General features: G+C 38.2%; 1 protein-coding gene across 7 annotated transcripts in view; it reads left to right on the top strand.

Annotated features, from left to right (window-relative positions):
* sgg (glycogen synthase kinase 3 beta homolog shaggy) overlaps positions 1 to 7135 on the top strand; it is a 241100-nt gene extending 233965 nt beyond the window's left edge. For all 7 annotated transcript variants that reach the window (XM_081771792.1, XM_081771793.1, XM_081771794.1 and 4 more), the window contains one exon: positions 3347 to 7135. In XM_081771792.1, the coding sequence (XP_081627918.1) occupies positions 3347 to 3546 (200 nt within the window). In that variant the 3' untranslated portion in view covers positions 3547 to 7135. The remainder of the gene's footprint in view (positions 1 to 3346) is intronic.
* The last annotated feature ends 9680 nt before the right edge of the window (positions 7136 to 16815 follow it).

The raw sequence follows: 16815 nt of genomic DNA on the forward strand, positions 1-16815 counted from the left end.
TCCTGTACATGAAGAGTTCTTTGTAGAACAGGCTTCGTGTAACATTTAGTTAAATGAAAAATATTCATTTAAATAACTAAAGAAGCAAAACTACTCCTAAGGACAATCAGTTTTTGCATAAGCTGGTGTCGAATGTGATCATTAATACAGTAGGGCTCAAACTTCGTGTTAGAACCTTGCTCAAGGAATTTCTCTCTCTTATGAGGAATAGACACATGATACAGTCGAAGCAACAACAGAAAGCAGAGACGTGTGATATAGCACAGCATGTATTTTACTCACTTGAATCTTATATTTCTGCCGAAAATTGTTCTCTGGTCCTGGGAGTCACACTAACAGTAATTGCTTCTCATTACACTGCGCTTAAACGAAATGAATTCTAGAATGATTGCAAAGGTAGTTTTGATTTACGGTTTTCGTATAATCCTGTAAACAGTTCATAAACAGGTAGTCAATTGGAGGATGGTCAACGTTGGAAGTGGCATTGTTGAGCATCAAACTACAGTCGTCCTAGTACAGAGGTAGATCCACGTTCATGAAAACGGAAGTGGAACGTCCGCTTGGGGTTGTAATCGCATGGTGAGAAAGCAGAATAGAGCACTCAGAAGGCAGATATGTCGAGAAGACGCTAGCAGATGCTCGGTGAAGTGTACCGAGCGTAAAATGCCTCCGAAAGACACCCCATTCTGGGAGAGATACGTCTAAGCACTTTTCGACATAAGATACAGCTACGGTAAAATTGAGAAACAGTGTTTGGCTGGCGAAGAATTTCCCTGTCCCAAACGGATATGATTCGACAGGTGCATCAGACGGTCATACAGGAAAACCGGCTGACACAAAGAACCATTGCTAGGATAGTGGAAACTCGGAAACAACTGTGCAAACGATAAGCGTCCAGGATTTAGGGTTTAAAGTAAAGTTTATAAGCCCCGTATTCACACACTCACGGCCAAACAAATCTATGAACTCAAAGTACATTGCAGACAGCTTTATGGGCGGTATTTAGTGGGTGACAAGTGGAAATATGTGATAACCTTAGATGAAGTCTGGATCTATTTGCCAGCTTCGACACGGGTCGGAGCTATGTAGTATCATCCAAAAGGATACCAAGGACCGGGCAAATTGGGTTCGCACTTGCTGCGAAAGTTTCCTTCGGAATTTCATGATGATTGCCGGATTTTTGCCACACAGGAAAACTCCCACTGCATCAAGTAGCACATAACGTGAAAATTAACGCAGCATGCTATGAACAGCATATTCTGGAGCCATTACCGGCGGGGTATTTCTTGTATGTGCATAAGTGTCAAAGATCTTCATTCATCAAGACAAAATGTCCAGCCATACGGTTCGTACAATTGTGGCGTGCATGGCCCGCTGGTATCTGTGCTGTCCCATATTCCGATATCCCTGTCATCTCCCTCGATGCTTCACCGATGGACTTCTGTGCTTTTTGGATTATTAAAGTGAGCTGTTTCCCGACCTCGTCCGCGCACAATCCAAGGATTGTGGAAAATTTGTAAAGATGAGTGCTTAAAACTAGATGTGTCTCAATAGAAGCCTCTTCCAATGGGAACTCCACTGTCGAGCTATTGCCTATAGTAGGGGTAGTCATATAGAACACAACCGCTGCTGGAAACACGGTTTTACGTTCTAGAGTGGGTGTTCCGAAAACGTTTCCATAAACATGGATCTACTTGTGTATATGCACTAGTATTTCTGACAAGTCATCTAATGTAGATGACAGTCTCAATAAAATTATATGCTGGAATGTGATGAATGTTTCTGACGTATAGAAAGCACAAGAGTGATGTCCAGCTGTTGTTACACTCTAAAATTCCTATGATCATAGGCTCGATGAAACATTTTTTCTTAATTGGTGAGACTGACACAAGAGATGCCTATCGAATCAACGAAAAAGCAGCAAAAGACCCCTTTTGCCGGATTCCAAGTAGTTCTATACAAAAAGTTACTTCGGAAGCGAAACCACGTTATAAAGCATATGATCAAGTTATGAACTATGTACTGTGCTGATTTAGCACCATCGGTTTGTGAGTTTTGTGTCTTTTCTCCAGAAGAAACTGAAAATTACTGAGCGAGTAACTTATTCGATGTAGAATGAAGGAAAGTTATTCCACGGGAAACAAAATGAAATGGGGAGGCGGGCTAAATAAGGCACGTTTTGAAAATTTTTAATTCGGTGTACGCGCGTTGGATAGCTTTACCTAATATTGTTTATTTCTTTCCGTTTATATATAAAAAAAATGTTTACTCCCTTATCACAAACTTTTTTCACGAAGTAACTTACGGACATTTTTTTCTTTCTCTGTAAAATATAGTTTAGGGTATCAGAACTGATGAGGATAGGTTGATAGTTTTACGTTCTTGACTTAGCGTGCAAAATGGCAGCCGAAGATCAATACAAGCAAATAAATTCTTCTTTTAATTAATCCCAAGAAATACCCTTAATGCCTCATGATGACCTAGTGTGTATACCGACTCCGAACCTACTTGTGATGATCATATCACTGAACGAAATGAAACATAATTTAATCTACAGATTTGTTAAAAAGTAACGATGTAACAGCACTTAGGATGTTATTTATTTATTTATTTATTATTTTATTATTATTATTTAATAATATGTGATTGGAATTCCATTATAAGCAGTAGATCTCGTCTCATTTACTGTTCACTGCTGAAAAGAGACGTTAAACTCCACTCAACCTACAGCCCAATATCCTTATGCCTTGTATTGTTTACTGATATGGGCAGTAGTCCTATCTCGTAAAGTAGTACCCAAGATAGTGTGATATGAATACTAGTGATGTTCATGAACTCTATTTTGCAGTGAGATTGATTAGAAGTGATGACTTATTTTTATTACTTTCAAACTCATAGCGCTTCCTAGTTTATAGGCTGTCATCACTATGTAGTCAGTTTTCAAATTATCTTTATTTTACGTTATTATATAACCGATTTATGTCGTATGAAGTCTATAACATTTTTAAAGTAGAATGATAGTTATGTTGCTTTTTGTTTGTTGGTATATATATATATATGTGTGTGTGTGTATGTGGGTGGGTGGGTGGGTGTGTGTATTTGTTTGTTTGTTTGTTACTGTATTCTCATTTTGTTTGTCCAGTGTTAAATGACATCACTTAAGTGTGTATACTGTTTTTTTTTTTCTTATTAAGACATAAATGCAGTACATCATTGACCACGAGATGAAAACTACATAATCTGTTATATCCATATACTTAACTTTCTTTAATGCTCGTTTATAGTCGATATTATTGAAAAAGCACCTTTGAGGAACTAACAATTACTTTCCCTACTTTTGTTTTAGAGTTAAGCATTCAACCATCGTTGAATGCCATCTTAATACCAAGACATGCACAGGAAGGCAATTCAAGTGGAGGAAATTCCGAAGGACAAAGCAGCACCCCCAACATCAGTAGTTCAGGAGAAAATAGTTCAATGTCAGCTGCCGTTGGAGACCAAACACCATCACCTAGTGGCGCCACAGCAGCTTCTGGGATGGCCTGATAAAATAGGGCATGGTTTTTAGTGGGCATATACCCTCCCCTCCCCTTATTCAGGATTGCAGCACTCTCTCAATTTTTGAGTGGAGTGGGTTATGTTTGTACAGTTCCCTGGTATTAATGGAAGGTATTATCTGTGAAAAGTAGCCAGTCCTCTGCCACTTGTGGGAATATGGTTAATGTCGTATGTATTAAGCTAATTCTTAAGTCCTTTGGAAGAAAGAAAGAAAAAAAACTGTGTGTTCAGGACAAATAATTTACTGCAGGGTTGTCAGTCAGTCTATGAGGCTGAAGTTATTGTGTGAAGTTTGTGTTTGGTCCATCTTACTGCTATTTTTTTTTTATAAAGTCCCTTTGAAAGTTATATGTTGACTTGGGGTGTGTCAGCCAGTCCATAGGACGGAATTTATTGCATGACGTTTGTTTTTGGTCCATCTTATTACTACAATATATAATACATATATATTTTTCAAGTGGTAGGTGCTGATGTAAATTGAACAACCTGGTTAGCACATGTTCACGTGTTTAAAAGAAATGACTTGTTTGTAATTTTTAAAGTAAATAAATGAAAAACTTGTTCCTGGACACAGGGATGCTGTGGGCCTCCCGTTCTTAGACTCCGTAATATTGACATTCACTAGGGAGGACTGTGTGCTATGCCTAGGTAGATAGACATCTCAAGATCACTCAATGTTTGTATAGTTCTTAAGTTTTGTGTATAATAATGTATGTCATGAAAAAGAAAAATGGTCATCACCTAATTCACAGTCATGACTAGTACATACATGGGATCACTTATGTACTTGTATATTAAAACATGCCTTTGTTGGCAGTATTTTCACGTATAATTGGTCCTTCAACTTGCTAATTTTAAAGTTAGAAGAAATGGAGTATGTTCTTCCAGGTCAAAACATGAAGAGATAAGTATCTTGCATTCACATTTAAGCATTTTTTAAAGAAGGAGAAATAAAAACCAGCAAGTAGAGAAAGTCTGAACACATATTCTGTGAAGTGCTTTCCTTTTTTTAAAAAAGAAAGAAACTTTTTTTTAAATGCTCTTAATCTATAATTATGTGATATTTTGATTGAAATATGAATGGGGAATATACTGACTGGGGAATATTCCTGACTTTTGAATAAAAATTCAGATACTCGTGTATAATTGGTCATGTAATGAATGCATTTAAACCGTGATAGATTTGTTCACTATCTGTTACTAAGCGACTGACGACTTGGCACTTCTTTTTCTTTTCTATGTCTGAATTTGGACTGTATATTGATTTAAATTTTTACGAGTTACTCACTTCCATGTGAAGTGTTTTAGTTTTTACCTTTCGCCAGTGGTGCACAAACTAGTAACATTAGCACGAAGGAATGCTCATGTCCAGATACTAAAAGTTGGCTTCATAATGATGTAGAAATTCTAATTACCAATGCAAAGTTTAGAGTAGAATTGATATTGTGAAATAAGAATTTGTTCATTTAAGTGTTAGCTTTCTACACAGTAAAGGAAAAAAAGCACTCAATTTTTTATGTAATGTGCCTCTTAACTAGTAATTCTGGTGTAAAGCCTTTATTGGTATTTGTCGAAATTTTCTCGTATTTTAACACGAAATCATAGTAGTTAATCACAGATGATTAATTTTGTACTCAGGAAAGAAACAGTTTGTGCTATTAGCGAATTTTGACATATCAGGCCAAATATGCATCCCACAAAATCGCGTCTATGGTGAATGTGTAAGTATGCCTGACTGTATCAAAAGTAAACTAGTTTCAATACTAATTGTTCAGATATTTACACTAATGCTTTTTTATAAGCCAGTTGCTGTGCAGATTCATGTATAATTTCATGCATTGCCACTTTAACTGTTATTCAATGTGGACATGTGCATTTCTGTTTAAAAAAAATAATAATAATAATGGGACTTTTTTAGATAATAGTTTTGTGGCAGTTAACAGATGATGACCGGTGGCTACTTGTAAAATTTGAGGTATGTTGCACCTCGAAATTGTGTAAAGGTCTCTGTAGTTTTGAGGTGGGACATTCCTCATTGTAATTTTAAAGCTGTAAATATCTGCTCACTGTTTCCTTGAGAAGAATGAGAAAAACTAGTTAGTAGATGAACTTCAACCCCCACAAGGAAGTGAATATGTAAATTAGAACAGCGCATGTTCATTCCTGTACATGGAACTCGTCAAGAGACTGAGGGGTGTGTACTGTTTCGAAAGAAGTCGCTGGGTCTCCGTCAACGGAACAGGAATAACATAGTACTGTCATCTGCCTGTATATGGCTTTGTAAAAATAAAATTAAAAAAAAATATGCTCATTCTTAATTGCATCTGGACTCACATGTGCATGAACCAAAACATAGATCTGTGGGAAATCACTCCATAGCTATTGCGAGTGTTCGCAGAAATGGAAAAAACTCGCGAGTTCAGTTCTATATACATAAGAGAGAAACTTTCTTTTTTAAACGAAAAAAAAAATGCATGGAAGTCACTGTTAAAAGCTGGTGGCCTCACTCACTGTTTGCCTTTTGTATACAGTAGGAATCAGAGAAAACGTTTATCTTGAATGATTCAACTTTTATCCATTTTTTTCTTCTTTTCTTTGAGTAGGGAGCAAAAGCTGTCAGGTATCATGAACAGATGAAAACCAACACCAGGGTGTGAGCAATCAATCAAACGTAACGGTACCACGATAGTTAAAATACGTACCTTCGTGTGTGCTTTTCATCTGTTCAATGCTAGTTTGCTTAGCACCCGTCATGGAACCTCACAATGCCCTGTACAGTTGTAGAATAGTAATGTAAGTAACTCTCCCGTGTGGAGGAAAAGTTTCATGTCACAAGTTGTGACAGCCAAATGGAGAAGGGTCTACAAATAATATATATACATATAAAAATAAATATATTTATATATATATAGAAACTGTAGACATGAGATTGTGCTATAAAGCAAGCGTGCGGTTAAATGTACAGACTGGTTTTTCCAGCGAAATTAGATGCAAAGCAAGAGAAGCTTTTTCTCTCTTGATCGAGTGGAAGTCTATAGATTAAAGATTAATAAATAAAAAGTTACTTTTCCCAGCATGCCTTGTATTCGAGAAGTGTGGTGTATATACCCTTCAATTAAATCGTGATCTTCACGTAGTGAGGTTTATTCCATTGTGTGCTGCAGTGAAGTATCATTGCGAGAAATATTTAAATATATGCTTTGTTGTTAACCCTTATATAAAATCATGCTCTGGGATCAGTAACTGTGTATGTGAGGGAAAGAAATGTAAGATTGAACGAGTGAAAGTGAGTGAGTGTGTGTGAAAAGATTATCTTTAATAATTTGTTGCCAGTATTAACATGAAGAAAGAAAGAAAAAGAATATCTGAAAATTGATAATTTGTAACATATTCAATCTATGTATCATAAAACGAACACCCTTCTCCCTCAAAAGAAAATTGGGTGTGCTTTTAAGTAACTGAATGTGCGTTACTTTTCCTCTTTTAGCTTGTGCAAGTCCTTTACTCTGCAACAAAGAGAATTTATAGTCCACTTGTTTTAAATAAACACGAGGCAGTTGTAATTTATATACCTAAATATTGTTGTTTTCATTATTACTTTCAGTGTTTCATAACATGTTAGTACCCTATTTTATTCCCATTCCTTCCAAATTAACTTTGATTTTGCTCCAAAAATTATTTCTGGCAAATAGAAATTGAGTAGTGATATGTGTAATAAAGTGCGCAACAAATTTATACGAAAAGTTCTACAGTTTTTCAGGTGCGCTGATTCAAATGGCTCTTAAACCGCTAAGGTGATGTGTAAAGAATTTATCATTAGCAGATTTTAAGTAGCCATTAATAAGTTATTAGATTTCTAAATAAGACTCAGTTGGGTCCTGTAGCATAGTCTGTAATCCTGCTCGTTTAGCGGCGAGATAGTATGTTACGAAATAACTTGTTCTGTGCGAGTGTCTTGCATTGATGATCTGTACCCTGCTGCCTGCACAATATTGTCAAGCGTTCTCCAGAGCCTACGTAAATAGTAAGTCCCATCCTTGATGTATTGCTTTATATGTTGGGGATATCTCGTAACTTTGTGTAGTATTGTATGAATACGAGAAGAGACATATGATTATACTGTCTTTGTCTATAGTAGTTGCCTTCTAACACTTTGGAATAAGTATTCATTCCCTAGCAACTATTACACGAATATGTCCAACCGAAGTATGCTAATTAAATAGTGGTATTCAAAGAGAGTGATTTTAGTAATGACATGCGAACGAGAGAGATTAATCTGTTGGACTTAAAATATCCGAATGTACGCATCATTACAGTGCCATATTTCATAAGTTTCTCTAAATTCGTTAGTCTCCTTTTCCCCTGATGGAAAATTTACTTGTACTTATCCCGTAAATATAACTTCATATATGTATTGTGTTCAGTTGCATTGAAGAAATTACGAATTATAAAATTCCGTACTTTGATCAAATTAACTGCTATCGCAAAATTAATTACTAACCTTACTCTCGAAATCTAATCTCTAACTGTCGAGATACGGGACATATCTATCCCGGTATCTCTCTAGTTTTCTAAATTTTAATACGAGGCGTATCCGGAAAGAAAGTGCCGTTTCGCATTCCCGCCGCTGCTGCGCTGCGATTTGCGTTCCGCGCATGCGCGCTAGTCGTCCTGTTTGTCTGCTTGCAACTGACGCCATTTTGGTTGCTCTGCGTAGTATTGTCTGTTTACACTGCAAGTTTAAAATATCTAAGACAATTGACGATCCCGCCGAATGTGAAATTCAGTGATTCGATTTTTAAACGCAAAGAATGTGAAACTGGCAGAAATTCATCGTCAAATTAAAGATGTTAATGGTGAAAACGCAATGACTGATGGAATGGTGAGAAAGTGGTTAAGGATGTTTAATGAGGGTCGAACTAATGTCCACGATGAGCCCCGGAGTGGTCGGCCTTCTGTTGTCAACGATGACGTGGTGAGGAAAATCGATGAAAAAATCCGTGAGAACAGACGTTTCACTATGACAACGCTTTTAGGCGAATTCCCGCGAATTTCCAGAACAGTTTTGCACGAAATTGTTTCTCATCACTGACGGCATCGTTCTATGAGGAAGGACTAGATAAGTTGATCCACCACTACAACAAATGCCTCAACAAAGGTGGAAACTATGTGGAAAGGTAGTGTAAGATATGCTCTTTCTTGTGACAATAAAAAAATTTTCAAAAAAAAAAAAAATATATATATATATATATATATATATATTTACTGTATTTTTTTCCAAAACTGTACTTACTTTCTGGATACGCCTCGTATTTTGCAGTGTACAAGATCAAAACGTATAAAGTATCCGTTTATTACTATTTCAAATCTTCGGTTTGTTAGTCCTTTTTAGACTTCCAAACTGTGTATGCATAAGTGTCGGAAGTCTTATAGAACAGTTTTGTCCGTACATCTGTCCACAGGTATTAGAGAAAAACTGTGAGAGAGATCGAGATGCGGTAGTTTGCAATCGCTTCAGCGTCTCAAGAAAAGGTTCCATATCCTGTTATTTCTCTATTCAAACTATAATTATCTCAAATTAGTCATTTCCAGCTACAACGTTTATCGCCATAGAACGGTAAGGGTAAGATATAGCTTTTTTTTTTTTATGCAACCTGTGATCAGTGTTGGGCAAATTTCAATTGAATTAACAATTAATTGTAAATTTAATTGTTAATTGCAATTAACAATTGAAGTAAGTAATGGTCAATTGTTAATTGCAGTTGGCCATTAATAAAGGAGAATCAATTGCAATTAATTAATCGATTGAAAGTAATTGCAGTGGAAAGTAATTGCACTTGAATTCAGTCATTCAGTTACAATTGAAAGTAATTGGCAATTAATTCAAATACAATTGATTTTCACTGATTAATTTTCAACACTGTAGTTCAGAGAGGGCGTGGGGCAATGAAAACTTGAGCCACGACCAACTGACCCACCACCCATCGTGACCCACGGACCCACCAAAACCCATTGTCATCAACTCTGACCCATGATTCATGCCCTCATCTCTACTGCCTAAAGATTTTAAACTTTTAATAAAACAAGACTATGAAATTATCGGAGTTTGAATTTCTACGATCAATCGCTCAAGCACCGCTCTATTACAATAACGGTGGATCTGACCTTTCTAATATAAATAAAATAAAGAGTTTGTTTGTGTGTCTGTCTGTGTGCGGCCTGAGGACCAGACAAGTTGACCGAGAGTTACCAAATTTTGGTCACGGATACCTTGGTCCAGGACCAAGACCAAAGAGAAGCGTTTTTGACAAAATTCGAACCAGAGGGGTCTCAGAGGGCGTTTTCCGGGACGTAAAAGTAGTAGAAAATGACCGATATTAGTGTCGATTTCATAGTTTTCGCGGTCGCTGAGATCAATGGTGGCACTACCATTAGCGATGTCTTTCAAATTCATCCACCATTGTAGGCGGGCCTTGGGTCACCAGAGGGGAGATTCCGAGACAGGTAAAATGATCGATATTAATGTCAAATCCATAGTTCGGGGCACTGAGCTCAATGGTGAAACTCAAGACCGTGTTTACTTTCACATTTAGCCCCATCAGCTAAGGAACGGGGGCATTATAAAGGGGATCACGAGACACGTGAAAATAATCCAAAATGACTGATATTAGTGTAAAATCCATAGTTTTCGCAGTCGCTGAGAACAATGGTGATACTTTCATTAGCGATAATTTTCAAATTCAGCCACCATTGTATGCGGGCCGGGAGTGGAGAATTGCGAGGCATGTAAAAATAATTGAAAATGACCGATATTAGTGTCAAATCCATAGTTTTCGCTGTCGCTGAGATGAATGGTGATACACCCACAGGCGTTGACTTCCAAATAGAGCCCCTCGGCTGGGGGCCAGATGTTTTTTTTTTTTTTCTTCTTTCTTCAAAATTGGAACCAGAGGATCAAAGGGCGTTTACCGAGAGTCGAATAAGTAGTAGAATATGACCAATATTTGTGTCGAATCCATATTTATCGGGGTTGCTCAGATGTATAATGACACCCCCAATAGTGTTTACGTTCAAATTCAGCCCCCATCGGCCTTCCCATTGAAAACACATATACGTTCTTGGATATATATTCACACAAAATATATCCAATTTTAGAAATGTTTCTTAATTGTTCTTCCGTTGTTCAGTTTATTTACATTGATATTTTATCTGATCCGTGCGAAGAACGGGCATAACAGCTAGTACGAAATGGTAAAGTGTTTGTCATGGACCAAATTAAAATGAATTCAATTATATAGATAATTATTATAATTATCATTGATAATTATTTCCTTGTTGATTTATACTTTTCAGTGGAAAAAATAATAAAATTTGAAAGTCCCAAATCAAGGTAAAGTAAACCCACGTAAAGGGAAAAAAGTTTAAAATTTTGTATATAATTAAGCGTACCGTACAAACTTAAAATTTCCATGTAGTTATGCTCACAGTGCAAATTGTATATCTCTTTTTCTTACAACTTGATTTCCTTGTGCCCTGAACGCTAAACACAAGCTTCAGCAATTATTATAATAGAAAGCAGTGGATATATAATGCGAAGCACTGTATTTTTTGTTCCTCAACTAATATCGATCGTTTTCGATTATTTTTTACAAATCAACCCACTACCAATTTCCCATACGTAAAAAGTCCCCCCATAAAAGAGATTTTAAAAAGATGCTAGGACACGTACTGTTTATTTTTGTTTCATAAATTGATGTCGAGCCGAGTTTGACAAATAGCTCCCTCGTTCAGCTTGTTTTGAAATCATGATCTGATTATACTGGAAAGCGAAAGCCATGAGAAATGTAAGCAGTAATGTGGAATACAGGTACTTTTAGTGGTGCTCACGACAGAGTTGCATTCCGTCTCGTACTTTTAGTGCATCTCGTCTCGATAGCGAAACGAGAGATTTTTATAACGAGACAGCGTCAAATGCCGTGAGCACCACCAGCAACGAATTTCGAGATGGTTTCTTTTGAATCGTTTTTGGCCATTTTGTACGCCTATTCCTCACTTTTTGTGTGTCACCGCAAGTGGGTCAAAATGAACCTACAAATATGGCGGAACAAGTTAATGCTGTTCCGCCACCAACGAATTTCGAGGTCGTTTCCTTCACATCGTTTTATGCCGGTTTTGGCGTCTACTTCCACGTTTGGTGTGTTATCAGAAGTGGATCAAAATGGGCCACCATGGTGGAACAATAATGACCCACTGTTCCGCCACCAACGAATTTCTTTCGCATCGTTTTGTGCGCCTATTCCCACGTTTTGTGTGTCACGGGAAATGAGTCAAAATGGGCCTACAAATATTTCGGAACAAGTTAATACTGTTCTGCCACCAACGAATTTCGAGGCTGTTTCCTTCAAATCGCCTAGTGCCTGTTTTGTGGGATTTTGTGCGTCTATTTCCACGTTTTGTGCGTCATCGGAAGTGTCAAAATGGACTTCCAAGATGGAACGAAAATAAACAAGAGTTCCGCCACTATCGAATTTCGAGGTCGTTAAATTCACATCCTTTAATGCTTGTTTTGTGCCATTTTGTGCGCCTATTTCGACATTTTATGAGTCACTGGAAGAGGGTCAAAGTGGGCCTGCAAAGTGGGAAGAAAAATAACCCACTGTCCCACCAGTATCGAATTTCGAGGTCGCTTCTTTCGCATTGTTTAGTGCCTGTTTGTACTATTTCTGCGCATATTTTCACAATTTGTGCGGTTCCGAAAGTGGGTCAAAGATGATCTACAAATATGGCAGAAAAAGATATATTCATCCCACTTTCAAGGCTCATTTTGACCCACTTCCACTGACGCACAAAGCGACACAAATTACGTACAAAAAATGTGAAGGAAACGACCTCGACATTCGATGGTGATGGAACAGCAATAACTTATTCCCCTAACTTGTAGGCCTTTTTGACCGATTTTCATTGTGCCGCTAAAGTGGAAATAGGCGCACAAAACGGTACAAAACAGGCACTATACGATGCGAAAGAAACTACCTCTAAATTCGATAGTGGCAGAACAATGGCTCTTTTTCCTTACACCTTGAAGGACCATTTTAACGCATTTCTTGTGTTGCTCAAAACGTGGAAGTAGGCGAACAGAACGGTACAAAACACACACTAAACGATGTAAAGGAAACGTTCTCCATATTCGTTGGTGGCGGAACAGCATTCACTTGTTTCGTTACATTCGTAGGTCCATTTTGACCCACTTCCGGTGACGTACAAAACGTACAAAACAGGCACTAAACGATTTGAGAGAAACTACCTAGAAATTCGATAGTGGCGGAACAGTGGGTCATTTTCGTCACCCTTTGGAGGCCCATTTTGACACTTCTGGTGACGCATAAAACATGGAAATATGGGCACAAAACGCACTAATCGATGCGAAAGGAATGACCTCGAAATTCGGTAGTGGCTGAGCAGTGGGTCATTGTCGTCCCACCTTCGAGGCCCATTTTGATCATCCAGTGACATAAAACGTCGAAATAGGTGCACAAAAGGGTACGCGATAGGAAATGAACGACCTCGAAATTCGATCATGGCGGAACTCTTTTTCATTTTCGTCCCATCTTGTAAGCCCATTTTGACCCACTTCCGATGACTCTCAAAGCATGAAAATACGCGCTCAAAACGGCAAGAAACTGGCACTAAACGATGCGAAAGAAGCGACCTCGAAATTCGTTGGTGGCGGAACAATGGGTCATTTTCGTCCCACTTTGGAGACTCATTTTAACCCACTTCCCATAACGCACAAAACGTGGAAGTAGACGCACAAAACTTCACAAAACGATGTGAAGAAAATTCATTGGTGGCGAAACAGCAATAACTAGTTCCGCCATATTTGTAGGCCCATTTTGACCAACGTCCGGTGACGCGCAAAGTGGAAATAGGCACAGAAAGCGACACAAAACATGCCTAAAAGATGCAAAACAAAGCTCCTCGAAATTCGTTGGTGACGGAACAAGTCAATGACGTCGTGAGCACCAATATAACTATATACTGTAGTTCTTAGCATCAAGGCTGAGAACTGCACGGTCCAATTTTCTTAGCCAAAGCAGAAGCCCAACCGGGATAGTGATGTCAACCGGCTCGGCTCGGTTTAACTGAGCGAACAGCTTAAGCTGGTTTGGTTGGGATGACCCATCGACTGGGCTCAATTGAGTCGATGGCTTCAGTCGGCTCGGTAGGGACGAGTCATCGACTCGGCTCGATTGGAGCCAATGGCTCGAACCAGGTCCGTTGAAACGAGTCCATCGGCTGGGTTCGAGTCAGCTCAACTGAGCCGATGTCTCGAACCGGTTCGGTTGGGGTGAGCAATCAGCTCGGTTCGGTTCGGCTCGAGCTGGCTCGGTTGGATGAGCTGTTGGCTCGGCTCACTTCTCGGTTCTGCTCGATAGTGAATGAGCTGTAAGCGAGCCGCTTGAGTCGTTGACAACCCTAAACCCAGGTCGAGCAGTTTTGAATATGTTTGGCCGGTGTCCTATAACTTGTAACAATTTTTGGCTCGAGCCCGAATACTTGCTCCTCCTGAACTCAAACCTAGAACCTCGTGACCGATGCCCTTGCCTCCTGAAGATTTCTTGAGGACCGAGATACACAGTATTCATATACAAACCGCCTATATTTCATGTTTATACACGGTATTATAATAATAATTATAGTAGTAGTAGTAGTATCATTGATAATTATATTGTCTATGTAGGATACTTCAAGAGAGTAGTACTTGGAACTACACAAAGGATTTGGCTCGACTCGAATCGAAACTCAATCCAAATTCGAGTCGAGTTGGGGGAAATTTTTCGAGTCGAGTTCTAAAGAAAACTCGCTCGTGCCCATCCCTATATGATAAGTACTTGATCGGAATAGACCCTTCCCGGTACCGACCACTTTCGTTCGTCAAGACGAGTTGACATATACTGTATGTGTGCAAGCGCATAAAACACTGAACTTCTGAAACCTGTATTAGGTAGTATGTACCGGAACTGGCTGACTGGAATTGACCAATTTCAATACTGACTGTTTTCTTTCGTTAAGGCAAAGTGATTGATATACACGTATATGTTGCATGTGTGCAATCGTTTGAAATACCTCACCCTCGGAAAATGTATTAGGTACTATGTACCGGAAGTAGTTGGCCGGAAATGAGTAATACAGGTACTGACCGCTTTTGTTCAATACGAGTTGATTGATAAATACGTTCAATGTGTGCAATAGCTAGAAATACCAAAATCCTGGAAACTGTATTAGGTGCCATGTACGGGAAGTGGCTGACTAGACGTAACCAATTTCGATACCGATCGCTTTCTTTCGTCAAGGTAAATTGATTGATAATTATGTTGTAAGTGTGCATTCGTTGAAAATACCTCACCTCCAGAAAATGTGTTAGGTATTGTGTACCGGAAGTGAGCAGCTAAGGTACCGACAGCTTTTCTTCGTCAGCATGGATTAATTGATATAAACAACGTTGCGCGTGTGCGAAAGCTAGAAACACCCCAACCTCTGGAAACTGCATTAGTTACCGTGTACCGGAAGTGGTTGACCGCAAGTGACGAATTCCGGTACCGATTGTTTTCTTTCGTCAAGCCAAGTTGATCGATATATATGTTTCATGTTTGTAATGATTGGAAATACTCCACCCCCGGAAACTATTATTCCCAATTACCCCCTAATTTTGAGATTTTTCTAATGACAGCAATATGTTTTCCTAATCGCTGATTTTGTCGGCAGTCGCTGTTTTTCTCGGCCGTTGTTTTAGCCGTTGTTTTCTCCGTAAATTGCTTGACGGGCATATAAAGTTCTTTCGAGGGGGATAAAACTATAAACATAACATATTTTAAAAATACTGTATTTCACGGCTTTCTTCCCAGGGGGCGAAGGGATGATAGTTATCCAGCCAGTAGCGTACTCAGGAATTTATTTCGGGGGGGCCTAAACTCGATATGAGGGTATTTTATATTAAAATTCCTAAAATTAGGCTAAATTTACACAAAAGTCGAAATTTCGGGGGGTCCGGACCCCCAGGATCCACCCCCTGCGTACGTCCCTGTATCCAGCATTTCTTATAAGTACCTTATTTGAAATATGTAAAACAGTAACTAGTGTACAATACAATATACACACATCTTCATTTTTAATTGCTGATTTCAATTGCAATTAACAATTAATAGTTTCAATTGCAATTGAAATCAATTGTCAATTACAAATTGGAATCAACTGCAATTAATTTTCAGAGCAATTACTTTCAATTGATTGATCAATTGCAATCGATTTCAATTGATTTTGTCCAACACTGCCAAATCAGGAAGTAGTTCAAATTTAATATTACTCTCGGTTTCAGTACTGATTTCCACAGCAAGAATGATAGGACATATCGAGATATAGTTTTCTGCAATCGATTCATTGTCCCCAAAATTGGTTCCATCTTCTTCATTCACCTTCTATTCAAACCGGAAGTTGTTCAAATTAGCAATTAACGGTTTAAACACTTATCGCCGTAGAACAAAAATGGTAATATATATCGGCGAGCTGTTTTTTGCAATCGATTCAGATTCGAAGAGTACATCGTCGGAATACACTACCAAAATCGGAAGTGGTTGAAATTTACTACAATTTCTCATTTCAGTACAGATTTTCATAGAGAAAAAACATTAAGAAATATCGAGATGCAATTTTTTGCGATTGTTTCAGTGTCCCAAGAATAGGTTTTATCTCTTCCTTTAACCCTGTATTCAAACCAGAAGTGGTTGAAATTTACTACAACTTCCGGTTTTAATAATTTTATAGAGCGAAAAACGGTAAGAGATATCTAGATGCAGTTTCGCCAGAGAACAAAAGTGGTATTGGATATCGACGATTTGTTTTCTAACGATTTAAGATTTCAAGAGAACTTGCCATCACAACCCGCAACACTTTATCAAGCCAGAAGTGGTTGAAATTTAGTACTATCGGTTACAATACTGATTTTCGTAGAGCAAAAATAAGAAATACCAAGATAGGTGTTTTTTTACAATCGATTCAGCTTTCCAAGAGTAGATTCTATAATACTATCAAAACTGGAAGTGTTTGGAATCTACTTCCGGTTTCAATACTGATTTCCATAAATCAAAAACGGAGAGATATATGAGATGCGGTTTTGGGCAATTGAGTAACCTTTCCAGGAATAGGCTCCACCTTCTACATTAACCTTCTATTCAAATCCAAAGTGGTTCAAATTATCGA

The sequence above is a fragment of the Thermobia domestica genome, chromosome 9, assembly GCF_964235325.1.
Source record: "Thermobia domestica chromosome 9, izTheDome1.hap1.1, whole genome shotgun sequence".
Lineage (NCBI taxonomy): Eukaryota > Metazoa > Arthropoda > Insecta > Zygentoma > Lepismatidae > Thermobia > Thermobia domestica.